Source organism: Ambystoma mexicanum, chromosome 9 (genome assembly GCF_040938575.1).
Source record: "Ambystoma mexicanum isolate Mex_15411 chromosome 9, UKY_AmexF1_1, whole genome shotgun sequence".
Taxonomy (NCBI): domain Eukaryota; kingdom Metazoa; phylum Chordata; class Amphibia; order Caudata; family Ambystomatidae; genus Ambystoma; species Ambystoma mexicanum.
Genome location: NC_090931.1, coordinates 1,019,796,953 through 1,019,824,609, shown reverse-complemented (window position 1 = coordinate 1,019,824,609; position 27,657 = coordinate 1,019,796,953). Strand labels below are relative to the sequence as shown.

At 43.7% G+C, this 27,657-nt stretch overlaps 1 protein-coding gene across 1 annotated transcript in view; it reads right to left on the bottom strand.

Moving 5' to 3' along the window:
• The window catches only part of TTC21B (tetratricopeptide repeat domain 21B), a 1,345,192-nt gene that overhangs the window by 785,346 nt on the left and 532,189 nt on the right, over positions 1 to 27,657 (bottom strand). The window contains exons 15-16 of the mRNA XM_069616283.1: positions 16,812 to 17,050; positions 9,003 to 9,075 (exon numbers count right to left, since the gene is read on the bottom strand). Of these exons, the coding sequence (XP_069472384.1) occupies positions 9,003 to 9,075; positions 16,812 to 17,050 (312 nt within the window). The remainder of the gene's footprint in view (positions 1 to 9,002; positions 9,076 to 16,811; positions 17,051 to 27,657) is intronic.

The following is a 27,657-nucleotide window of genomic DNA, read 5'->3' as shown; positions in this document are numbered from 1 at the left end:
TTGATGGCCCACAGGACTTGAGCAGACCTGAAAGAAAACCCTCAACCACTATTAGCCTCTTGAATATTCTTGAAGAGAAAAGATTTTCTAAAGAGGTTTCAGAAGACCATTTAAGAAGCAGAAGATGATCCAATGATTAGGCAATTTGAGGGGACAGTGAATCTGGTGCTCCTTATGATTACAGACATTGAGAGGAATCTAATGTGAGAATGAAAAGATCCTGAGAAGGTGGATGTTCCGTGGTTCATGAAGAAGTTCTAGCAGTTGACAGGGGAAGAGGACATGATGACAACTTTTGCGGTGGACTCCCTGCTCTCCAGCCTGACAGGGAGGCCATCAATGATATCAAAGGAAACTGCAGTGCATGATCACACTAACAGGAAGGTGCATGCCTTCCTGTTAGTGTGCATGCCTATAAAGAAGAATTTTGCAGGGGCACACTTATCCCTTAGATCTTCCACAGATGCCTCAAATACATTTCAGGCATTGAATAATAACTTTCAGAAATTGCATGATGGAATGGAAGCATAGACAGACTGTTCAGAACAGATTGTGGGCATGCCGGCTAAGATGCTGTCAGACATTGCCTAAGACTGGCTTCAGCAGCAGCTCTCACCACAGGCACTGCTTTCGCTGCACCGAGACCTGTCCAATCGAGGGACTAGACTACATACAGGATGTAAAGACTGGTAGGGGGTGTCTGTACTTCCGCTCTCTATATGGTAGAGGAGAGGCACAGAAGACCCCAGGCAAGATTCTCTATTACGGTAGCAATGGACGAGCAATCAAGGCCTAGATTCTCAGGAGGTGATGCAGACTGGTTCTTAAGTACAGTGTAGTCCCCGAACCCTCACAAAGGAATGTCCACACACCGTATTATTGAAAAAACAGTCTTTATATAATTAATATTCAAAGGTATGTACATGATCACAATAACGCACTTTGTACTCGGAAGTCAATAATGATAAATATATACAATTCTAAAGTGGTACCACCAAGGTTATCGAATCTCATTAAAGTGCATCAACTGAACGGTTAAAATGTCACACAGATCAATAACGAGTAAACCAGCAATAGAAATAGGAAGGAACGCAAGATGGTTGAAACAATAGGCAGAATGCTGATCCCTACCACGAGGCACAGTTCTGTGTGGAGATCCCCCCCCCCCACCTGGGCAACCTGTAAATAAACAAGCCCAGTTCATATAATGTTCGATAGTCTTACTTCTTCCTATTAAGGTTTTACCCCCCCCATTGTACCTGGTGAAGTAGAGTTCTCAGACGATGCGTCGACCGATCCTTCTCGAGTGCCTCCCTTTCAGGCGGGAGCCACGGATCGTCGAGAAGTGTCGGGGAACTTGGCGTTCGGTGCCGGGGAACCGACGGCCCTTCTTTAGTGCCCTCCCTTTAAGGCGGGAGTCACGGGTCGAACGTCCGACGGGGAACAGGGTGAACTACGGCAGGGAAGTGACAGCTTTGTTCCTAGCGGTGCTCGTCAACGACAGAGCGTTGGCGTCCTGCAAGGAAGAGGCGTGCGGGGCACCTCGGTGACGATAGTTCTGGGCCGCAAAGAGATGATGAAGAACTGTGGCCCAGCAAGGGCGTCGAGTCGTCGGCGTCTCTGTGGTCCTTAGGTGGCGGGAAACCCACCAGTGGATGCTCCTCGGCGCGTCGACGGTCGGGCCTTCTCCAGCGGGAGACAAGCACGTGACGATGCAGACGAGAGCGTCCAATGATCAATTGAAGTTCTGAGGCAAACGGGAGCATGGCGGCTCCGGTCAGCGACGGCAGTCGTCGACAGTGGCGGACAACAGTCCGAGTGCTTCTCCTTGGAGTTCCGCAGCAGTCCCCGTATCGGGTCGGCAGCCTGTCTAAGGTCTGTCTACCGGGGAGCGTTGGCAAAGATCAGCTGTGCACGATGGTCCCTCCTAGCTCGGGAAGAGGGCGCCTTACCAGGTCCTCTCTGGGTCAGTCCTTGGAGACAGCAGCTTTCAGATTGCGAAGGAGAGCAAAAGCAATTCTTCTCGTCTAGCAGGGTTTCAAGGTCAAGCGTCAGTTACTGCAGTTACCCGTCGTAGTGGACTTCAGCTTCTGAACACGATTCCTAGCATTGAGAGGTCCCCAGATATACTGTTGATCTCCCATTCATTCCGCTGGGTCACACTCAAGCATCCAATCACGACTACGGGCATTCATGCAGGCAGGCAGCCAATCAGGCACACGAGGTATTCAGGCCATTCACTTCTCTCCAGACACTCACAACAAGTTATGTGTATTGGGACAAGTACCGAGCCATTCAACACTCCAAGCTGCATTCATACCCGTTTCGGGCAGGGTTGTCTCAGTCATTGTGTCAACCACCAGATACTAGACACCCACAACACAGAATGCATATTCTTCACACACTCTATTCACCCAGGTCCCACCCACAGGAGGTACCCACAACATACATCACCGGGAAGGCTCCAGCTAGTCTGGCTGGGCCTTCACAACACCACCATATATGGCATTTCCACCCAACAGCCAGTCAGGGGGAAGGGACAGAGTCAGGGCTTCCCAGGACTTTGGGAAAACAAGGTAAGGGGTAATAGAAAGCAAGAGGCCACAGGGGCCATCTTGTTTTCCATCAGGAATCAATGGACCCCAATGGTAGGGCCGGGGTATCCCAAAATGGAGGATACTCCGCGCACCTGTCAAGTTCAGCATGGAGTTGCCACCAGCCCATACCCTGCTCTGCGGGCCACCCACATGTGCCCAAAAACATGCACTAGGGGCACAGGGTTGTACCCCCACCCATGGGTGCCATAAGGGTATCCCACGGGTCCATTCACCAAACCAAAAGAGAGAGAGCTGCACCGCCAGGAGTCCCACATGAACTCATGCGCGGAAAACACGACAGAACACACGATAAAAAGCAGTAAAGGACAAGGATACAGAGGCCCTGTCCCTCCGATGCATTTCCAGCATCACATAGGGCACAGAAGATTGTGGTATTACATTGTACATTAAAAGGGTACATGCTGTTTCTTGAGGAGCTAGAACAAAAAGGTGACCAAGCGCATCAGCAAGACAAACACACCATCGTAAGTAACATCACAGGAAAGGTAACTCCTCTCATTCACATTATCAACGCTTCATTCATGTAAGGCTTCTCCCTGGTGCAATGAAAACTGGCCAGATCCTACCCATACTAAAGAATCACACACTCACACCCGGATGGCTTACCAAGCTCTGACCCAATCTCCAAGATCTTTGATAAGACTGTCGCACTTAAACTGCACAAAAAGATCACCCAGCACAACCTACTTCAAGAATACCATATTGACTTCCAACCAAATGCAGCACTGTGACTGCCACCATCCACGTCATCGACATGGCACCCCTCGTCATGGACAAAGGTGTCCCCATGCTTCCTGGTCCTGCTCAACCTCTCTGGCGCATTCGACAGAGTTGACCTCAAAGGACTACCCAAAAACCCTGTTCCCCTGCATGGGATTTGATGCAACAGTCCTTCGATAGTTTGACTCCGACCTCACCAACAGACACAAGCTCATCCAGATAAGCACCTGCAGATCCCAGCAATGTCCAGAGACCTGCAGAGTTCCACAAGGGTCCATCCTCTCCTCTGTCATCTTCGACATCTATATGATGCCATTGGGGACACACGCGCCCAAATTCGAAATCAAAATCCTCCAATATACTGATAACAGCTTCCTTGATTACATTCACCAATAGAAACACTGTCTCTCCACCATTCAAGTCTGGGTGTCAAGTACTTATGTAAAACTCTACCCTACCAAAACAGAGCTTATCCTTCTTGAGGGCACCACCAAATGCACCTAACTTCAAAACCGGCTGATGCAGATGGATCTTGACGGCTTTGCCCCACCACTTGCCCAGGGTGAAAAGTCCCTTGCATTCCCAATCAATTGCCATCTCTCCTTCAAAGCACACGCTGCCAAGACACACACAGCATGGAAACACCTACTCCTGCACTGAATGAAAACCTACATCTCCGCCTCATACTTCAGATCAGTGGCAGCATTATCCTGGTAGGTGTCCCAACGACCACTGCGGACCCTTGAAATCTGTCCAGCACACAGCAGCATGCCATATCGCAGGACAGAATAAATTCAACTACAACTCCCCAACTCTCAAGAAACTAAATTGGTTAACCTTCTAAGCCTCTATCACCTTCAAGACAGCCTGCATCACCTACAAAGCTCTAATGTCCAAGATGCCATCATACTTTGCTGAAAAGATAACCACCTCAGGGGGTGATCTAGTACCAGGAGCCAAGATATTTCCAGACTGGTGTGAAGGCATCATGAAGTAGACACAGACAACAAGGTTTGGTCTTTAAAGGTTTATTTAACAAAAAAGAAGGTTGGAAAAAGGGCTAAATTGCCATATGTTAAGGTGGAATTTCCTTATCTAAATAAACTAAGGATAGTCTGCGTCAGAAAGTCTAAAGTAAAAGTCTGTATCCAAAACCTAAGCTTGCCCTCAGAGCTATTTGTATACAATGTGTAGGGATGTCAGAGTCAAAACAAGAAGTGTTCAAATAAAAGTTCAGAGCTTATTCCAGCTCCTAGTTTGGAAAGGGTTTCCCCTTCCCCAAGGTTCAAGAGCGTTCAAAATGCAAAAGGGGTTCCCTTTCCCATGTTTTTAAGTCTCTCAGCTTTTCCAAAAAACAGTTCTTTTTGATACTTTTTAGCTCTTCTAGTTTGGTTACCTTTTACCAATTTCAAAAAGTACAGTTCCTTAACTTCAGTTTACCAAATGTCTTATGTTCAATTACAAGCTTATTTGCAGTTATTTTAAGTGGCTTTTACACAGGTAGGTGTCCTCTGTCTAGGTGCAGATGTTAGACCACACGGGCCACCCATTACAGGTCACGTAACCGAGGCACCCAACTTGCCACTTCTTCCTTGTATACATGTTGCCACTCTCTGAGCTTTACATTGGTACTTGGCTTATTCCCATTTCACATCCTCATGATGCTTTACCATGGCTTGTTTTGCACTTTCGCACCTTTCTATGGCTCTTGCCAATACTGGTCTTCTCAATTTACACAGTTCTTTTATAGCATAGGAGTTCACAAACTTGCTTTAATTCAGATCAGTTTTCAACAGTACTTAGTTTCATTCAAGTCGGTATTCAAAAAGTGCATATTTTCTTGCGTTCATTCTTTTACTCTTGCAAGGCTTACAACCTCCTCTTGGCGTTTGATGATGCTTGCTTAAACTCACATTTTCATGTAATTCACACTGGGGTTTTGCGTGTCTCCAGGTTAGCCTTTCTTTCAGCTCTTTTACAGTTTGGTATTCACAAAACCTTTCACTGTTTTCTAAGCAGTTTCATGTCAACATGATTATCAAAGTATTCAGTAATTTGACTGAGTTCAAACTTGGCCGGCATTCATATGGCCCAAACTGTCGGTCTCTCACTTGCGAGCGACCCGACCTCCAGCAACCACGGGCCTATGCCCAAATGTCCTAGATTCACTCCGGATTCTCGGGCTCACAGAGTATGCTGTCTCCAGGGGCCCTTCTCTGCGACGGCAGTCTAATTGTGGCCGTTCCTTCTCCCGGCTCAGAGTGCCTCTCCTCCAGGGTCTCTGCCGCCTCTGCTGGACAGAGAGCGAGTCTCTCGGCCTCCAGGAGGGAGGTAAACCAGCACTCCTACCAGAGACCTTCCGAATGCTAACGCTACAATCAGCTTCCGCTCCAACATCTCTGCAGCTCGTAGGCGCTTTGGGTATGTGTCTCTCTGGCTCTAGCTTCTCCATCAAGCATTCCACTAATGATTCTCTTAGCCTCACCAGAGCGGGCCATTTATACTATCCCCTTGGCTTCAGGTGTAGACAATGTTCATTCATTACATAACTATCTTAGCACTCGGCACCCCTCTTCCTCGTCCCAGTACCAGAGTGGTGTTTATTAGTGAAGGATTTTTGGGAAAACCATGGAAGGGATTGACAACAGCCTATAAAGGTTCAGGGAGCATTGGACTCATGGTGAAAGGGGGATGGGGGATACAGGGTCTTACCCAAGGGCGCCGCGTCTCCACTCGCCAAGTCTCCTCCACCCAGGTAGTCCTCCCTTGCATATACATCCCCAGGTCAGGATCTGAAAGCGACAGCCTTTCCCTGGCCACCTGGGGGGAAGGATATACTGGGGTAAAAAGTGAGGACACTCCCAGATTCCTCACACTGGATCCAGGAAGTACAAGAAGGCGAAGACCAAAAAACAAGCATTCTCCTGCTATTCTCCCACGCTCAGGAACAGCCTTCCTGCTATCAGGGTGGGTCCCCCCCTTCTGCTATTCAAGAAAGAACTGAATACCCTGTCTTAAAGGAGCAGGTTCACTGACAAATGTGGACCATAGGCTGATGAGAGAGAGAGGTAGAGAAAGAAACTTCAAGGCAAAGATTGCCTTGGTTTTGAATCAGCTGCATGACGAATATGGTTTCCCTTCTGTCATGTGTCCAGTGATGCCACCGACGCATGGATACATTCTAGTTTGCATGATTATTAATGTAGATCACATGATGGAGGTGACTGCTTTCCAAGTCACCTGTCCAGAAAATTAAAAATGTGAGGATTCCCAATGTCATCTCTGGTAAAGACAATGTGGGAAGACTGAGATTTCACAATTCCCTCCTGCCCCCCAAAAAACACTTAATGCATTGTACTGCTGCAACATTGTGACATAAAACACTATTCTTTGACTACTGTGATGGGGCGGCCCACCACAAATAACCACGCTGACTCATGAGTAAAGTTCAAGGGTGTTTATTTAAAATAGTTTGTCAGGATAGCTGCTGTTCTCTTCTCTTTGGGGTTTTAAGGGACTGGAGAATATTGGCGGTAGGGCTGTCCTTTCCTCTCTCGACTACCCGGGGATACCACCTCAGATGTCCCTACCGGGTTGTTAGTAGGCTACTGATCGGTAACCCCCAACTGTCTCTTTTCACTACGACTAAAGGTGTTCTCCCCAGGTCATTGGCAATCTAACTTCCCAGGGAGCTTCTAAATCTCCCTCTCCTATCATTGGTTAGTTGCAGAGAAGATTTCTCAACCGTGTTTGCACAGTACCTTGGTAATAAAGAAAAGCTGTAGCTGAGGCAATTGTTCCTGGCAGTTCCTGCAGATCTTGCTGTTCCTGGGCCTCTGTCATGGGGACAAGAGGGAGGATGTCGGGAGGTTCCTGCACTGCACGGGGACGGATCCACAAGCTAGGCAAAACGTCGGTTTAAGGTGCGAGTGCCTTAAAGTCCACAAGCTGGTCTCCTTCTCACTGGCTATCCGGTTTTCAACAGCACTCTGAAGAAAATTCAACCAGTATGTAGATCATTTCCAGGTGGCTTGCGAGTTGGTTGTTCCCACCAGCTCAAGGGAAGAAGTCATCCTTAAAGGGGCTTCTCTGTCGAGGAAGTTTCATGCTAGTCGGACCTGCAGCAGGGCTTCACCGGGCAAACCAACGGTCCAGGAGTTGCAGCAGTCGTTTTCCTTCAGCTCGTCTTCGGTTCTTTTGTTCCAGTGGTTGACTGTGCCTTCCAAGTCCCAGAGACCTGCCTTTCAAACAATGTTCTCCCATTCATTTCAGCCTAGCTGCCACTCACCCAGCAGGGTGGCTGTCCTTGCCAGACAGTCAGACAGCCAATCATGCCAACGTGCATTCAGGTCACCTAGGAGACTAAGCACAGGGAGGTTCGGGCACCTCCCTCACTTCCTGTCCACCCCAGACACTCGGGCACCAGAGGCGGTCTTCAGTACTGAAGCCCGCCAAAGGCAAACAAACAAAGGGACCAAACCTGGTTTGGCACACAGAGACAAACACTAGAAGGACCTTTCTAAAAAGAAATGGCGAAAAAAATTGGTCTGAACCTGTTTTTACAGGGTTCAGACGCCATCTTGAAAAACATGGCTCTGTGGATTTTAGCGTTTAAACGGGTTACGGTCGGAAAAATCATGGTACTACCTCTGTCGCCAGGGTAGCATTTGGGTTCTACGTGAGTTTTCTAGGCATAAGGAATAATAGGTATTCCCTCCTGCACTCTGCTGTAAGGCAGTGTGTCCTGGGTCTAGCAATTTAAAAAGACTAGCAAAGTCAATTTAACTTTACATTCACTAGGAGACAGTAGTCAGTCCCAGAGAAGGTATTTAAACCTTGGGAAGTCTGAAAGACATTCCCGTGCTACTGCACTGAGGGTGCTGTGTGATACAAGAAAAGATGATGCCTATGGAGTGGTCTAAAACTCCATATCCAAAGAACACAAAAGTAAAACACACATCAAAATACATCAAAGAGTGGGAAAAAAAGGCTCACACTCTTTGCAGGTAAAAATTAAAGCCCTAAAAATCCAGCAAAGTTGCTGAGGTCACAAAAGGTAAGGGAAATTAGCAAAATGTATGAGAATTCTCCCCGACAACAGGGTTTCTGCTGATCGCAGAAACCCAAGGCCGGGATGCTCCTGCTGCCACTGCGTTGTTCTTACCTGCAGCGATGGCGGCCGCAGAGAAGAAGGGGTGGGGAGGCGGCCTGCTTAAGCTTAGTGGGGTTGGGGTGGGCACTCCCCCCTTTCTGAGAGGGCACAGAGCTGGCCCTGTTACACTGCAATAGCTTTTTTAATGAACATGTATGATGCACAACAGCAGTAACTGCCAACTATTATCATCATGACTTCTTACAAAGACACAAATCAGGAAAAGCACATGATTGTAAAGGTTATCCGACACCTGCATTGGAATTTCTCCATTATAGCATTTCTTTCCGCAATTACTTTCTTACCTGCGTACATAGGCTTACTTGTATGTATGCATTGAAGATGAAACGCTCGGGAGAGTAGGCACATATCCCTTACTTGAATGTGTACACTTTCTAATTATTAACATTTGTTTTGAACTGCATAAGAAAAAGCAGACACATCATAGTAGACACGAAACCCACTTGGCGTAATAATAAAATGTTAAACACCAACACTGGAGAAAAGCTTACCTCTTGAATATTCATATAGGCGTCGCCAAGAAGCAGATGCGTATGGGAGCTCGGCAGTTTCTCTACAAGGTCTCTGAAACACGAGTAACATTTGATTTGATGCAGCAGTTTTAATGGAGCAATATGTAGTCAAGCGTAAGAACCAAATGAATTTGATTACATTAAAAACAAATACGAAATTAGGAAAAAAACAAGAGAATCACATTTTCTGCAAGGGAGAGTCATTTTTAGTTGGTATGATTATAGTTACAAACTTTCCAAACACATACAAAACAATACATATTAAATATATATAAAATATCAGCCATGTCCATAGATTATCAAAACAACAATAAAAACCAAATACAATTCATTATACAACAATAATCACAAATATCGAATTTCACACTCGTACCCTTCATTGTGCTCATATCACTTAATGTTACTGCCTCAGCAACACAGGCGTTCTTTAGCTACAATAGCCAACTTCTTTCCTTCTTTCTTAAGATAAGTTTCCTCATTAGCGAACCACAACAGAATATAAGCAATTATAAGGGATATTTGGTAGCTGCTTAAACAGCAAAGCAAAAAGCGATCAGACCTTATTTCATCGAGGTAAGGAATAAAAACAATTAGATAAAAGTACTAGAGCACTACCAATGTGTCACATGAGGTCAATAGATGTCTAGGCGTTGCAAAAGTGCTCTTATTCTTACAGACTATCTTGGTGCTGTCGCTCCAAGGGAATAGGTTCAAACGCAGCAATAGATTATGTGAGGGGTCAGAAATGTGAGGCAGACAACTTTGTAAAGGTTTTTCATAAGATGCCATTTTATTAACTTAAAAGGGTTTTATAAACGCCTCACTATCCCTACCCTGAAGAGGATTTCCCTTCCTACCAAAATAAACTAAAGGAAACATTCTAACAAAAGGAATCTGTCCCTCACACTTACACATACAACAAACATATGAAGGGAATATATGGCAATTCAAATATAACAAAAGTCAACATGAACTTAATTACTTTCTCCTTGTAACCTGGGCAATGTACCCTTTCTCCAGATTCAAAGCAGGAATTTGTATCAACAGTTCAAAATTAGGAAAGTTCCATTCTACAAATAAGTTCAGACGATGAGGTTCTTCTTGTTCAAAAGTATCTCACTTGGACATTCCAACAGTTCAAAATAAATGACAGTTCTTTGTTTCGCCACTTGTAGCAAAGAGTTCAATGCAATTTCTTCTTAGAAAACAGAAACACTTCCACGGTTATTCTTTAGCAACAACTGGTCCACTCACCTGCCAGGTCTACCACCACAAAGTCCCTTGCTCTGGTATACTCACCTGACAGGACTAAAAGCAGTTCTGTGGTAAAGTTCACTTTGAACAACTTAGCAATGTCTTAACGTTTAACGACACCAGCAATTTATACTTCTGAATAGAGATGAAACACATTGATGCTGTTTATGCTACATGCAATGCAGGTCATGCTCTTCTCCTCCTGAATTGCTTTCTATCAGTAGGGCTGTTCTCCTGCCAAACAAAAGTAGCTTGGCTTTCAACAATTTCAGTATCAACTTCAATAAAGACTACTTCTTCTGGGAAAACAGACATTGGTGTGGTTTGTTCCACCCTTATGATTGCCACTTGCAATGCAAAGTATGATCCTCTCCTGCTGAATGCCTTTTATCAGGAGGGCAGCTCATCTTTCACTTTTGTTTTCCAAGTCTTACATCAACCAACTGCTGAAAATGGCTTGTTATCACTCTTGCTCTACTTTGGCTTAGATAATGCTTGTTTGGGTCTTTATCAACTATTGCCTCTTCTTCACTTTGGCCATAGGGATTACAATTGGCTTGCTACTTAATTGTCTTCTCTTGACTTTGGCAATGATAGTTTTCTTTCCTTTCTTTAATATTGCTATCTTTAGGTTTTGGCAATTACTTCAATCTTTGAAAATACAATTATAAGCTGTTTGTTTGTTCCCAGGGTCCTTAATTTGCCATTTTAGTCACTTTGTATCAAATTGGTATGCAAAGTTATTCTTTGTCACCCTGGTCTCTTTACATTAGTTCGGATTTGAATAGTCTCATTAGGGGCCAGTGGGCGATTACGGACCATTCCGGGGTCACAATATACTAGTGAACTCACCGGGTGCTGCATACGCGTCTGCTTACGCCGCTGCCTCTGCCACTTCTGTTTCCTCCGCTTCCCGCTGCACGGTAAGCTGCTGCTTTCTGTGGCCCACGCCGGTCGGGAGAGGAGCGTTCCACGAGCACTCTGGTGCTCGCCTGCCACTGGAGTACAATTTACTTTGGGGAAAGCTTCTTACATTTACGCTTCCCGCTGCGCAACCTCTGCATACAGGGTCCTTAAAGGTAGAGATACTCACGAAACCGGTCCCACTTGGAAACACAGTGGCGGTACCGGCGTCTCAGCTTCGCTTCCACTTCTGCCACCGCAAGGTAGATTCTTGACCAGAACTCCACCTTCTGCTTCCCCTAATGGCCTGCATCTGAGGGGGCCCTTTATACTTAGTAGATCATCTTAGGTTGTGGGTCATTGAAATCATTAGATTGCACCCGGCAGTCCAATGCCTCAAAATCCCTTTTCCTCATCCCAATACTTTGGGCATTGTGGGACTTGAAGTCCCCAATATTCAAATTACCCTTTTCTTGCTGAACATTGTTTTTACATAATGTTATTTCACTCCCATTACTGACTACATTTTCTGAAGGAGTCAATGATAATTTGGGCATCAAACAAGAGTTAGCTTTATCAGAATTTAAGGTGGTAATGTTCTGATGTCAACACTTAAAGTTCTCTTGTTCGCTGGAATAGTTCTTACCATCATGTCTAATTCTAGCCTGATAATAAAGATGCTGACACTATTGGGAAGCCAGAGAGTCTTTCTCCAGAAATTTCCTTCAATCCCATCAGAATCATGAACGCGGTTCAGAGGGTATTGTGGCTAAACAGAAGGAGGGAGGATAGCTCAGGGCCAATGCACTCGCCTTGGAAGCAAGAGGACGCAGTGCAACATGGGTTCGATCCCGGGGTCCGCGCTTAGAAATGTCTGGGTATTAAGTGCGTTATAAATAAACTATTACAATGACTAAATAACCAATTACAAGGAGTCGTCGGACTAAGTATTGACATGTTTATGAGTTTTGATTGAAATAATAAGAAAAGCCCCTTATAGCCAATCGCTATTAGGGAAGTTCTGTGCCCAACAACACTAAAAGTAAGGGTGCTTGTCAAAGTCCACAAGAAATAGTCCTTAGTCCAAATCCTGTAGGCTAACTGGCCCTACTACTTAGGAAAAATTAATTAACAGAAAGAAGGCTCTAGCAATAGCCACTGTCCTTGGGCTCTTCCATACTGGACTTAACTTCTGATGCCTACAACACAATTCAGTGCTGATTTGGTAGCTCAAAAGCCCCATTTTCCATTTAACTTCCCTTCCGGATCCATTTCAAGTTTTTGGCAGCCATTATGCTTTTTTTAGCCAAAATACTACGCTTCCCAGAATGCCTTGCTCACTGCTTCACCTCCACCATTGCAGGACACGGTTGTGTGGAGGAAAAGGAACGCCTGTGGTTGCGGGTGCTAGCAAGCATCACACCTGAGGCATGTGATCGTTAGCCAGTTTGAAAAGCTTCAGTTTGCTTCAGTCCAAAGCTGGTCATTGTTGCAGTTTTACTGTTTGGGATAGGTTCCTTGTTCTTATGCATAGTGTCGAGTTCCTAGTTTCTTATTTCTTGTTCCTTGGATCCCTGGATTTCATATTTAGTGTGCTTATCAGTATTTTCAGCTTCTTGGATTCCCTTTCTTCCTCTGTTTTGCAGTCAGCACTTTCCAGTGCTTTCCTTTTCCTGTACATCCCCGTTTGTCTTTGCTTTTTATTCCTTTGCTTTGCCCTATTCTGCAGTGTATCCATGGACCTTTAGCCAACCCCACTCAGGTGGTCGATGTCCGTCTGGAGACTATGTTAGATGCTAACGACTCCTCAAAAAGCCGACACACATGGTTTTGGCCACTTTCTCCTGCAACATTCCATTTTTAATTTGGCCCTCATTTTGTAAGGAGTAGCAAAGGCTAAATGTTATGTTATGTAATGTTAAAGGATATTTATGCTGCACACTATCACCACCTGAGTGGTCCCCTGGTGCTCTGGCAGATCTGAAAAGCAAGAAGGTAAGGTAAGTTAGCACGACTAAGCGGGAAAAGCACAAGAGAGCTGTGATGTGCTGCTGACAGCTTCAGTTTGTGTTACACCGTTTGCGGAGCGTAGGTGTGAATTTTAGGTCGGTAGTTGTCATGTGCTGTTGTGCGAGGCTATGTGTGGTTTGTTTTGGTATAATGAAGTCTGTGCGGTTTGTTATGCTGTATAGGTATGGTTGTGTTCTGTTTGGAGTTTGAGAGATGTAAGCCGAGGGATGGATATTTTAGTTGGGGTGGTTAGTGGTGGTGCTTTATCGTACCACCTCAGTTTTGGCCACCTGTGGCATGTCCCTGCTAGTGTTGTGTATTGTGGTATGCTAGGCGGTCTCCCTCATATTCCTTGCAAAGTTTTGGGTTATCAGCAGGGCTATTTAGTGGTGATGCCTCCTGCACCACTCAACCCTTCTTGTTCAGACTAATGGATGTCTACACAGCTTTTTCCCCTGGCATATCTTGGAGTGCAGTACAATCCCCTCCCTGGGTCTCTTGAGGGGTTGGGGCGACCGCTTCCCTGTGCCCTTGACCTCCCTGGGCTTTGTGGGTTATCTATTCAGTCACCACATTTTCCTCTTCAATTCCAATGCCCTCTGTGTTTGGTTCAATTTAAGATGTTCCTATCTCTCTCCTTAGCTTCCGGTAAGACGCTCTATGGGAAGGCATGCATCTGGTTCTCCCTCCTATTCAGAGGTCTCTCCACTTCCCTGCACTTTGTAGTGGTCTGGTCTAGTCCCCAGTCTTGCCATTTGTGTGTTCATTCTGTGTGGTGTGGGGGTTGCTAATTCGTTTTCGTTTGGTTCTGAATTGAGGAGCCAGGTTTTTAGGAGTTTTCTGAATTTTAGACGGTCCTTCATGTTTCGTATCTCTCTCAGGGGGAGGTGGGAGGGGCGAGTTACACATTTTAGCAGCTAGGCAAGAGAATGCTGAGCCAACAAGGATTTCCCTTGTGTATGATTTAGGTTCCAGGTGGATGTTGTTGCTAGATCTGAGAGTTCTCGTCAGCTGGTAAATGGTGATTTTCTTGCGTAAGAATTCTGCTCCTTGGCCGTGGATTGCTCTTTGTATTTTAATTTGTTTATAACGCGCTTAATACCCAGTGGTTTCTAAGCACGGATCGGGGTTCGAACCGGTGTTGCTCCAGGTCGTCTTGCTTCCAAGAAGAGCACGTTGCCTCTGAGCTATCCTCCCAAGACTGTTGTTTTGAAGGCGATTTATTTTTAGACTGGCATTCAATGTAGCATCTTTAGCGCTGGGGTGATGTGGTCCCTTCGTGAGAGTTTGAGGAAAAGTCTGGCTGCTGCGTTCTGTTTACATTGCAGTTTCTTCAGTAGATACATCGGCATTCCGAGGTATAGGCTGTTGGCGTATTTTATCCTGGACATGATGAGGGAGATGATGGAATTGTTGTTGATATCCATAGAGGCAGGGCTCAAACAGAGCGGCGTGGCCAGTGTGTTGCTCTTTGGAGGTACAGTGACACTAGTGGCCACGATATGGTAATATGATGTAATTTTACCCTTCTCCATTACGGAAGCCCCAGAGGATGCATTTTCGCCAGCGCCTTCCGACATAGGTTTTCACCACCATGTAATCCCGGGTAAGGAGCACGGCGATCCCAAGTGAGGTCACCTGCACAGAACAAAACCGACACCTCCACATGAGACAGTGAGCTACGTTTTCAAGGTAACTCAAAACACATCCCTCTAGAATACACCAATTCGGTGTCCAGAGGGCTCAGGTACAGGTCTTAAATAGATCTGCCCTAGAAAATCACAACTACTATACCTGAATAGTCCAACCAATAAATTCAGACTTCTTCAATCAAGTCTAATTCAATGTATGGGTTCTCAAAGTAGCCCTTCTAATTCCAAGATCTGTATAGATAACAAAAATAATATACACCTTATAGCCCAACAGTTATATCTAATAACTACAAAAACACCACCTCGTGTACTGAGTAGCTAAAGTGTCAAAACTGAAACCGAGTCGCTAAAGTGATACTTTAGCTACTCAGTACACGAGGTGGTGTTTTTGTAGTTATTAGATATAACTGTTGGGCTATAAGGTGCATACGCCAGTGTCCCTGGTGTACATTAGTGATTTAGTATACTGTTTTATTTATGTCTCCCGTTTATTATTTTTGTTATCTATACAGATCTTGGAATTAGAAGGGCTACTTTGAGAACCCATACATTGAAATAGACTTGATTGAAGAAGTCTGTATTTATTGGTTGGATCTCGAGACTTTAGCACTACTAAAAGTGATACTTAGAGGTATAGTAGTTGTGATTTTCTAGGGCAGAGCTATTTAAGACCTGTACCCGAGCCCTCTGGACACCGAATTGATGTATTCTAGAGGGATGGGTTTTGAGTTACCTTGAGAACGTAGCTCACTGTCTCATGTGGAGGTGTTGGTTTTGTTCTGTGGAGGTGACCTCACTTGGGATCGCCGCGCTCCTTAGCCGGGATTACATGGTGGTGAAAAACCTATTTGAAAGCATTTGTTTCCCCTGAAGAAAGTTCAAGCACTGAGAAGCTACAAAGAATTGAAACATGTCGGGATATGGTTGTTTGTGAATCGACACTCTGTTTAAGTACACAGTGTATTGTAATTGTCATGTGTTTGTTGAATTTTATATGTTGTTAATTGTGATGTAATTTATCCCATTAGGTTGTTGTTATACCCACCATGTGGGTCTAAATCTTGGGTTATTGTGAGTGTTTTAAATGTTTGTTTAGTAGTGTTTTACTGATTTTGAAAATTAAAAATGGTCAAATTTATAAGAATGTATTGTATACCAAGTCCATTTTTTCAGGAATAATGGTCATAGATCATAATTAACATCTTCTGTTAGACAGATGAGAGATTTATTAGACTAAATGTTATGCACCTGTTCTCCTTTTTGTATAAATACAAAATGGGGTATGCCATATGCTCCACTAACTGGAGCTATTTATGCAGAGAAATTGTACACACAAAGTCATGTCCCTGTCATTGCAGGTCTAGGACTGACGAAAACTCCCCACATCGCTGCCTTGGATTGCAAATATTTAAGTATTTAGAAAATACAGAGGTTTGCCACTAGGAAAAACCGTTAACTAATTGCAGCACCCATTCCAACTCACCTTTCTTAACATTCAAAATACTCCTCTCTCACTAATCTAAAGGCCAGAACTGAAGCGGATCATGTGTAGTCCACTACCATTATCCTGACAAGACATGAGATCTTCACTAAAATTGAATGTAAATCTAGACACCATTTACTGCATCATTAAGCAGACCCAGTGAAGGCAGAGTTGGAATACAACGCAAAGACATGGCTTTCTGAAGGTCATGGCCTTCTAAGGCTTGACACAAAAGAGCACACACAAATTAGAATTCAGCTGCTAAAAAAAAGATGAAAAAAAATCGAATGAATCTATTAGTTTATGAAAACATGAATATGTGACTAAACGGACATAGACAGGGAAGAATCGAGGGGACTGAAAGATGTCATGTATGTCTGAAAACAATATTGGGTTTAAATGTTTTTACATTAAAGGTATGTCTAAACTATTACATAGAACAACAAGTATTGAACCCATTAAGGTATAATCCCCATAATATATTACCTGTAGCAACTGACATACAGTTTCTTCTCTTTTCTGTGATGAAGATAAATATCTGCCATCTTTTCTTTAGCTTGAATAAAATAGGGCTGCTCGGCCGTGATATTTCTCAACATGGTCAAGGCTCGTTCAACATCCCCTTGAGCCAAAGCCATCTCTGAATTAGCAATCATTATGCGCAGTTCTTCGGGTGTACCAGAAAACTCATTAATGGCATCCTGCAATACTTTAGCTGCTTCATGCTGTAAAGACAAATCATTAAAAATAATTAATCCTACACACAAAACACATCGATATTAAAAAATATCAACAAGTAGCACTTGCAAGAGAATGTGTAGCCTCTTGATTAACATATTTACCGTTTACAATGCAATAATAAGAAAGTCTACTTTCAATGAATGCCCATTTTATGTGAGTGGAAAGACTAAAAGACATTTTAAAAAGACGACTACACACAACACTCTCATAATTGATCGCTATTGGCCCTCTCTCTCTCTCTCTCTCTCTTTTATTGCAATTGGTTTAATTAAACCTTTACAAATACAAAGTAATAAAAGCAATAAAAGAACAGTCATAATAGAAAAAACTCACTTAACCACAGTAAATGGAATAATAAGGACAGTGGTACTGGTAAATGGATAAAAGAAAAGAGTAGGAAGAGAAATTCCAGGTCCGAGGCAGTGAGACAATAGTACAGTATAAATTGTCAATAAAATTCAATCAGTACATTCAGCATCCGATAAGAAAAAAGAAAAGAGACCAATACAAAGAAACCTGAATAACACAAATAGTGTAACTTAACCCCCTAAAACAACTAAAATGTGAATACAATGAAGAAGGTCAGCAATTTAGGTTATGGTGTCCTAAGAAAATGTTAGATTCCATAAACACAATTGGTCTTAGGGTCTACGTCATCATATTTACAAATCTAAGATCTCAAACTTGACAACCGGGCAATCAATTAGGCCTTCACAGAGGCCCCCTATATCACAGAGTCTACAATTTCAGACTTTTAATAAAGCCTGATAAGGCCAACCCCTCATGTATGCTACGAATACTGAGACAAAGCTTCCAGGCCAGATGGTCATTGAAAAATAGAGGATTCAGATCTAAAGGTGCCAGGTATTTGGCTCTAAGGCCCTCTGGTGATCCACACTCCAGAACCAGGTGCCTTAGGGTCTCTAATTTCCCCATACAGAACAGACAACCAGCGGCATCATTCGTTATTTGTAACCTCCTTAGTTGATTTCCCTGGTAGATAGAAGGTTCCACCGTGACCTAAGTAGGATACCTCGGTAGAATCGATTCGGAAATAAGACCAGGATCTTAGTTAGAGAAACTCTGCACCTATGTTCATGTGCCAAGTGACTCAAAAAAGGATAAGAATGGAAAGCATCTGTAGTCTGGATACAATCAAAATCGAGGAGGGCCCTTTTAACCTTCATAGTATTGCAAACCAGGGTCTTCAGATTCACACCAATGTCAATGAGAATAAGCTCTGATCTTTCCCTTCGGGAAGTTAACACAGGGGAGTAGTTCACCTTTCTCCCCATTAATTGGTACAGAGTCAGGAATGGGGGCCATCATTTTTGAGAATAAGGACAGGTATGCTCATTGTACCTTTCCCTTAGGGAAGTTAACACAGGGGAGTAATTCATGTTTCTCCCCATTAATTGGTGCAAAGTCAGGAAAGGAGGCCATCATTTTCGAGAATAAGGACATGCAGGCCCATTGTACCCTCGCCCAGAGGGAGGCAACATCTAGTTGTGAATCGTATGGCTGGTAACAGGACTGCATTAGGGACCCCAAGGATTCTCTTCCAAATTCTGCCCTCAATTTTGTCCACAGTTTTGTGCACTTTATCGGATTTTAATTCCAGACCATAGGTCAGTTTCTGTACAATCTTCCCCTCTTTCTCTATATCACTATGTGTTACTTATCAGAGATCACACTGATCTATAAACACCACTGTGATTTGTCTCAACCCACAACTCACAAGTTAAAATCCAGGTGGTGGGAATGGTTGACAGTCAAAGGATCGAATCTAAAGGGTTGACAGGTCAAAGGATTGACACCAAAGGGTCGACCGGTCAAAGGATCAAATTTTTATTTTTCACCTTTTTTTTGGGGGGGTTCCCCCCCAGCCTCCTTTTTTTTTGTTAAAAAACACTTTTTTCCCTAAACAAAAACCTAAATAAATAAACAAAAACATTTGATCCTTTGACCTGTCGACCCTTTGGTGTCGATCCTTTGACCGGTCTACCCTTTAGATTCGATCCTTTGACTAGACACCGGTGGGAACAATGGAGTATAATTTAATTGGGCAATGGTATGACCTGTTTTTGGAGTGCTATTATGATGGGGCAAAAACTGCAGTAGCAATCAGTACAGAACAAGCATTAGCAGAACCAATAGTTTTGGCATGTGTGTAGTGTAAGGGGTCAGAAATGCGCGGTGGACAACTCGGTAGAGGTTTTTCATAAAATGCCATTTTATTAACTCAAAAGGATTTGACAACGCTTCACTATCCCTACCCTGACAAGGATTTGCCTGCCCATCAAAATAAAAAGGAAACACTAACAAAAGGAATCTGACCCTCACACTTCTGCATACAACAAACTCAACAAGGGAATATATGTCAATTCAAATGTAACAGAAATAACAGTTCTTGCTCCAAAAGTCTCTCACTTGGACTTTGACCAACAGTTCAAAATTAGATGATACACTTTTTCTCTCCACTTGTAGGAAGAGTTCCACACAACTTCTTCCTAGGGAATAAAACACTTCATGTTTTGTCAGGATTATTCTACAACAGTTCAGAAAGTACTTTAGAGGCAACTTCTTCAGACTTCAACCACAAAATAGTACTTCAATAACTTCTTCCTGGTCCACTTACTCACCAGGACTACCACTACAAAAGTCCCTGCTCTGTTATAGTCACCTGCCAGGACTCAAAAGCTTCTACTGCTATAAGTACTTCTATGGTAAGGTTATCCTTCAAACAACTCAGCAGAGTCTTTTGACTTTCAACATCAGCTTTAACTACTCCTTCTAGGAAGACATGAGACATATTGGTGCTGTTCGTTCCACACGTGTGATTGCCACATGCAACGCAGGTTATACTCCTCTGCTCCTGAATTCTTTCCATCAGGAGGGCTGCTCTTCTGCCACTCTTATCTTTCCCACTCTTGAATTAACCAGTGCTGATAATGGCTTTTTCACAAACTTGCACTTCTTTGGGCTTAGACAATGCTCGTTTAGGTCATTTCCATCTACTGCCTCTTTAGCACTCTGGCAATAGGGTTCACAATCAACTTGCTGCTTAAATGACCTCTCTTGGTTTTGGCAATGTTGGTTCTTATTGACTTGCTTCGATATTGCCCTCTCTTGGATTTGGCAATAATATTGCTTATTAGTTTCTTGTAATATTGCCCTCTTTTTGTTTTGGCAGTTGCTTTGATCTTTATAATTATAAAGATATCTTGCTGGTCGGTTCCCAAAGTTCTTACTCTGCCACTTCTTTGTATCAGTTCGGTATTCAAAATTATTATTATTGTGCCACTTCAATTGCTTTACAACAGTTCCGTAATCAAAACAATTAGATCTGGCCAGCGGGCGATCACGGAGCATTCCGGGGTCGCAATGCTAGTGAACTCACTGGGATCCACATATGCATCAGCTTCTGCTCGCTCCACTGCCTCCAGGTCTTCTGCTTCCTCTGCTTCGCTCGGCAAAACAAACTTCTTCTCTCGGTTTCCTGCAGCCCACGCCAGTCGGGAAAGGAGCGTTTCCCGCTCCATGGATACTCTGGTGCTCGCCTGCCAGCGGAGCCCAAATCACAATGGGGAAAGCTTCCCAAAGCAACACTTCCTGCTGTGCAACCTCTGCATACAAGGTCTTTGAAGGTAGAGACCCTCTCAGAATCGCATCCGCTCTACAAACAGTGGTGGCTCCGGCGTATCGGCTTAGCATCAACTGCAACTGCAATGTGAAGTTACTACAATCACCCCACCTCCCAGTACTTCTCCGAGTGGGCCTTTTATACTTCCCAGTTCCACTCAGGTGTGGATCAAATAGTACTACTAGACTACAACTTTCAGTCCAGGGCCTCTGCATCCTCCTCCTTCATCTCAGTACTTTGGGCATTGTGGACCCTGAAGTCCCCAATGTTCAAATCACCCTTTCCTTTCAGTTTAAATTTTACAGTTGGACATTAAGATGGTAGTGTCTCCGGGAAAGCTATTAAAGGGATTTTCCCATTCCTCCTGATCTGCTCTCCCCCCCCTCCATGTGATCCTCCCACAGAGCACCTCCCCCCCGGAGTAGGTTAACAAAGTGTCTGCCTTTGCCTGGCCACATGAAAAAGGCCCAAGGCTAGGTTTTCTGGAGGAATCATCTCTGATTCATCACAGCAGGCATGAAATAGAAATTGACCATGCACTTCTATAATCCTACTCCATGGCCTTAAGATGTCAACAGAAGGAACATTGTGATTACTTGGTCATACAATTGCAGGGCCTGGCAAAAGCCCATCTAGGATCTATAGACAAGCCTAAACTGTTAACTTTGTCAATGCTTCTTTCTAACCGGACTTCAGTGCAAGGAACTCTTTTAAATGAGGTGACTGAAGGCACACTTGGTTAAGACAGTCATTACATCAGTATTTCATTTACAGGTACAATAAAGCCATTCATTTTCAATAGACTGCTGGGAGATGACAATCACAGGCATATGGTTGGTTACTGCTTAATAGACGTAGCTCAAACATATCCCAAGGAGGATGATTTTGGGGGCGGGGAAGGACATGTAGGTGGGAATGGCCAAAGTCATTAGCATGCTCATGTGCAGTCAATGGGTCGGTAAATAACCAAACAACAACTACATGTGTTGTGTCCCTCCTCAAAGGTCATCTCCCTCTTATCTGTACTCCAATGCAATAGTTTTGGCTTACGTGTGACACTAAAGGACCACCTAATAGCCAACACTGAAAGACACATTGTTATTATTACTGATTGTTTCTCCTGCTTTCTAGATGCATTTGAGAATACTATTCATAGAATGAAGATGGTTTTGTTTCATCAGATGTAAATAACAGCCATCCTTGATTAGAGGGGAAAAGTCACCTTCAATTCCTCACCCACATCAAATGTGCAGACTGAGTAAGGCAGAACCAACAAGGCAGCTGGCCAGGGCCCACAAAAGGGGTAAAATAGAGGAACGATCTCCCGTATCATGCACCTACAGCTTTTGGGTGAGTAAACCTAAGGTGTATAGTTGTATGGACTAGAGATACCTTGTGCGTTTAAGGAACGGCCTATTTGTTTAGCAAGATCAGTTAACAGATCTCAAACTGTGTTGTACAGAGATGCAAGAAGAGCTTTGTTGTCATTAGGAGGTCACAAAAAAAGAAGGTGTAGGTAGGAATCCATTAATGATCTGATCTCTAGAAGAATTAGGATGGATGAAAGTCAATGTATCCTCTGAAGGCTGACTAGAGCGTGGACGTTTCATGTACACTGGTGCATAACGGGCTTACCTGGGATGTACTGTCACTGGTAAGCACTGGTCCTGTGGCAGGAAAGTGCAAGAAAGAATTTGTCAGGTATGCGACCCTGTGGAGAGGTTGTAGGCACAAGTAGGATCAGAAAAGCACAGAGCATTGGCGATCCCTGAAACATCAGGGGTTCCAAAGATAGCCAACAGTGTCATATGACAGTAATGATGGCACATGTGTAAACAGCTTTGACATTTTATCCACAATCAATGTACTCAATTCACTTGCATGGGTATTGGTTTGAAAAAGAAAGAAAAAGTGATTGAGGATGATGGTCCGAAAACAAGTGTAGCCTGAGGTATTTCGCCAGCAAATGACAAGAAATGTACTTTGTGCAGTAAAATAACCATTGTGAGATCCTAATCAAAATGACAATTTTGTGAACAGATGAACATGTTAGGAGAAGGGAACCAGAAAGAATTCTGGAGGCACAACCTTTCAAAGTTGTCATTGTGAAGAATGTCTGAAAGTAATAGAGACGGATGCATGTTCACCTGTATCCATGGAATGAAACAAATTTAGGGCTGTTTTAGGATAAACAATTCACCTTTCCTACGTTAAATCACACTAACACAAAACACACATTCCATTCACGAATGCATAGGATTTACACATCTGAGGGAGAGGGGGTTGTGACAAAAAAAACAGATAATCTCCCCCTTAGGACCCACTGGCCTTAGATTTCCACCTGCTGCCTATTAGCACAGGGTTAGCGTAAACTGTGCAGGGGATTGTTAATAGTTTGACTTTTAATATAAAACAGTAGTAACACAAATATCTCTGTACTCGGGAATCCCATTATGCCTTATAAAGAATATACTTTACTGCAAAACACATTTTGATCTAGACAAAAACAGCCATGGCCTGAATTAATAATGGTCAATATTAAAACAGAACAGTTCCTTTCGCAAGAGAATAATTCTTAATGAATATTGAAATATTTTATGTATTACTTGAGGTTACGCTGACAGAAAAAAACATCTTCAGGTTCAATTTGTATATTGTAAATGGAGAAAAGGCAGAAAAAGGGAAAACATGTTCATACTTGCCCTCATTTTGGTTGTTCCTCTGGAAAAGCACAATCTAGTTATGTGCAGAACTTAAAAGGTGCCTTTTATTTTGGTACCTCATTACAGTCAAAAACAAAGTTCTCTGAATTCCCCTTCACAACAAGTTCTATATGTTCCAAATTTGTAAACCTTAACAGTATCTAAGAAAATTATTCGGAGAGAACACTGCCTCTGCTCATTTTTAAGATGAATTTCTGGAATCTGGCTTGGAGGACAGGTTTTAGGAGGTCACTCTAGTTAGAGTGAACAGGGAACTCTCAGAGGTTAGCCAAAACCCAACTGAGGTAAATGTGGAGAGCAGTCAAGGCTATTCTCAGAAGAGTGCGAGTGGGGTCAGGGGTCCACAATGAGTCCACACAGTGAGGCACACTAATTAAATGTAGACAAGAATAAATACAAATATTTACACACTACAAAATGGAAGTAGGATGTGAGATTATTGCACAACAACAATAAACACCTCTTCTACTCTTCCCTTGGACTACGGTGTTCCCCAAGGTTCTGCCCTCGGCCCTTTCCTATTCTCACTTTACACCTCCCTTCTTGCCCCCATCATCTCTTCCTTTGGTATTTCTCACCATTTCTATGCTGATGATACCCAGCTTTTCCTCTCCTCTTCCTTCACTCCTGACCTCCACCTTAATCTCCCCTCTTGTCTTATTGCTATTAAAAACTGGATGACATCCCACTTTCTCTCCCTCAACTCTGATAAAACTGACGTCCTATTCTTTCCCTCCAACACTCTTCCCCCTCCGCCTCCCCCTCCTTTCATTCACTTCCCTCCCTTCCAATCATCCCATTTCTGCCCACCCTCGCAATCCAGGCCCCCCGCCTCGACTCCTCTCTCTCCTTTACCCACCATATTTCTCTTACCTCTCGCGCCTGTCGCTACCACCTCTTCAACATTCGTAAAATCCATTCCTCCCTCACCTTCCATGCAACTAAACTCTTAATTTCCTCCCTTATTTTCTCTCGACTTTTCTATTGCTCTTCCCTCCTCTTTGGACTCCTCGCTTCTCATCTCAATCCCCATTAAATCCCTCTTTCACTCCACCATCCGTACCCTCTGTCTTCTTTCCCCTCACGACTCAATTTCCTCTTCGCTCTCTTACCTTGGCTGGCTTCCCTTTCACTCCCAACTTAAATTTCACTTCCTCTGTCTCGTCTTTAAATCTCTTCATGATCTCGCTCCCCCCATCTTTCCTCTCTCCTCTCTTTCTACACTCCATCCCGCTCCCTCCGTTCAACTGATCTCTTCTTGCTTACTTTGCCTCCTCCCCTTGTGCCTATTCTCGTTTCGGCTTTCAACTCCTTGCCCCCCTACACTGGAACCCTCTACCCCTCTCTATCCGCTCCATTACCTCCTACTCCTCCTTCCGTGCCTCCTTAAAATCTCTTATCCTTTCCCCGACCTGATTTTCTTCTTCGCTCCCCTTTCACTTCTCCCTCACTCCCCTCTCACACTTCCTTTGCTCATTTGAAATTCCATCCTATTCCATCTCCTCCCTCATCTCCCCCTCTCTCCTCCACCCTCCCTCATCGTTCTTTATCCTAGGAAAATTGTTCTACTTACTGTTTTTTAAAGGCTTGTCTCATGTTTGCAAATATGCCTCTGGTTTATATATGCTATGTATTTTTGTTGTTATATTGTAAAGCGCTTTGGCGTAAAGCACTATATAAATTTAATAAACACAAATACAATACTCAATAATAAAAATATGTGCATTCACCGTAGGTTCTTAAAAAGCATTTTTATGACGTATTGAACCCAAAAGGTAAGCAAATGAATGCAGTAAAGGTAGAATCAAGCCACAATTGAATTTCCCTAACTTTAGCAGTCCAATCCCTAAGAAGAATGGGGCCTTGTGCCCTAAAGTCACAGCAGCCACAATGCTTCACCCCAGAACGTAGTCTCTCTAGGAAAGTTCTAATTTTACTTGTGTTGGAGATTGTTCAAAAGAAGATATTCAACAGGTTACTAGACAGGTAAATTGCTATCTTACAGAAAATACTACCCAGGTTCAACGACCAAAAGACAGTGAAATGGAAGATTAGGATAAAAAGGGACTGGTTGCCAATGTTATACTATGGAGGACAGTGGGGGGACAAGTTTACTCCACCCACCCCCAGAGTCAGATTTTCCCAGTTTACTTGAGGTTAGATTTCCCACCGTTGGTTTTGGTGAGACATGCCCAGGAGCTGCGGGTTCAAGGATTCGTCTGGTCAGGTCCAGATGCAAGCACTGGTGATGGAGTAATGCAAGATTTACCAATGTCGGTTTCTTCAGGACACTTCATAGTATGGGGGAAGCTGAGTTACAGCAACGGCCACCGCACACAGACGATGGCAGTGTCCTTCCAGGCATGGTTGAATAAGCTCCTCTAAGACAGTATCCCTTGAGGTTGGGATGCAGAAATTTGCAGGGAAGGTGACTGATGGCACAGGCTGGTGACCACCAAAGTTCGGGGTGCAACCGCAGAACACAGACACTTCTAGCAAGGTAGCCCACAAGGGAGATGGTCAGTCCACCAGGTGGTCCAGGGACACTTGCAAAGGCTCAGGATGGGTGGATCCTCAAGAAAGTGTTGTCCCACTAGTTCAAGGGCTGAAGCACCGCTCAGGATCTTCGGAGATCAGGTAGTGCAACAGGGCTTCACCTGGCCAGATGCAGGAAGGGATGCCAGGCCTTTTCAGAAGTCTTTGGATATTCAGTTGGCTGATGCCTATGATGGATTCTTGGCTCCAACACAGATTTATTTATTTTTGGTTTTTATAGCAAGCTACATGCCCATGGGCTTCAGAGCGCTCACAAACGGACAAACAAGTGGAGTCAGGAAGGAAGAAAATGCACATAAGGAGAGATGTAATCCAAAGAGTTGAAGAGAAAAGTCTTGATCACTAGTGGAGCCCGGACTTCAAAGCAAGTACCTCGAAACGTATCCAGGCGGTAACGAGGTTGGGTTACAAGGTGGGAGTTACTGGAACACAGTATTCTAGAAGGCTTTAAACAAGAGATTCTTTTTTCCAGGTATAAAGGAGCAGCTGAGTGTAGACATTCAAAGGCAAGAGACAGTCTTATATCTCACTATCTTCTTGACCGTAACCAATTAAGTTCTCTCTTAAAATCAGAAACATGGGCACCCTTAGCGAGCCCAAAGACCGCCCTGATGGTGCCATTCTGTGTAGTCTGCAGATGCTTCAAATTAGCTGTGGAGGGGCCAGTAAGTAGGCTGTTAAAATAATCCAGGTGGGAATTGATTAGTTTTGTTGCAAGAAGAGAGCGATTTTTTATATTAAGAGAAGGACTCATGTGATAGAGGAGTTTGATAAGTCTGCAAGAGGAGCGAATGTTGGAGACATGCTTTTCATGGGTAACTCAGAGTCAAGAGTGACACCTAAGGTTTTTACGGTTTTAGTGACAAGGATGATATTGTCCATGATAAACTGAGAAAATTTAGCATCAATTTTCTTAAAAAGCAGACCTGAATTAAATATAAGCTCAGTTTTACTGTTATTCAGGGCCAATGAGTTGATCTGAAGAAATGGCTGCAGGAGTCCTCTTATTTTTATATTACTGGAAGTATGTCCAATCCCACCAATGGTAAGGATCTGAACCATTCAAACAGCTAGTAGTTGTCCAATCAGTGACAACTATTTGTTTCACTCATGCCCCAAACCTAGACACTCTGGCACCACAGATGTGACATGGGACTAGAAAGTCCAACCTTCTTCCTTTTACACCACACACACACACACACACACACACACACACACACACACACACACACACACACACAAAGCAGTAGCTTTCCAGGGCAAGCGTATGAACCTATATGGGCAGGAAGAAGACCAATCTACACGATGACCAGGGAACAAGCAAAAATCTCATGGCATACACCATTTTAGGGCACTAGCCACGTTTAGTAGCCACATGAGGTAAACGTTAATGTGCACACTAGAAATAACGCTAACATTGTAAAAATGTATCTGCTGCCAGCAGGGTGACTTTAGGCACATATAAAAAGAAGGAAAAATCCAAAGTGTAAAAAGCTAAGGTGATACACAAGTATCCCAATTGCACTGCATTGTAAGATGATTTGTGCAATGTTAAAACGTTACAAAAATGTAAAAGATAAAAATGGAAACAGTTTCTCAGTACTGATATTCTGAAGGACTGATATGTGTCCCCATAACAAATGAGCAAAAAGCAGGGGAAGTGAAGCTG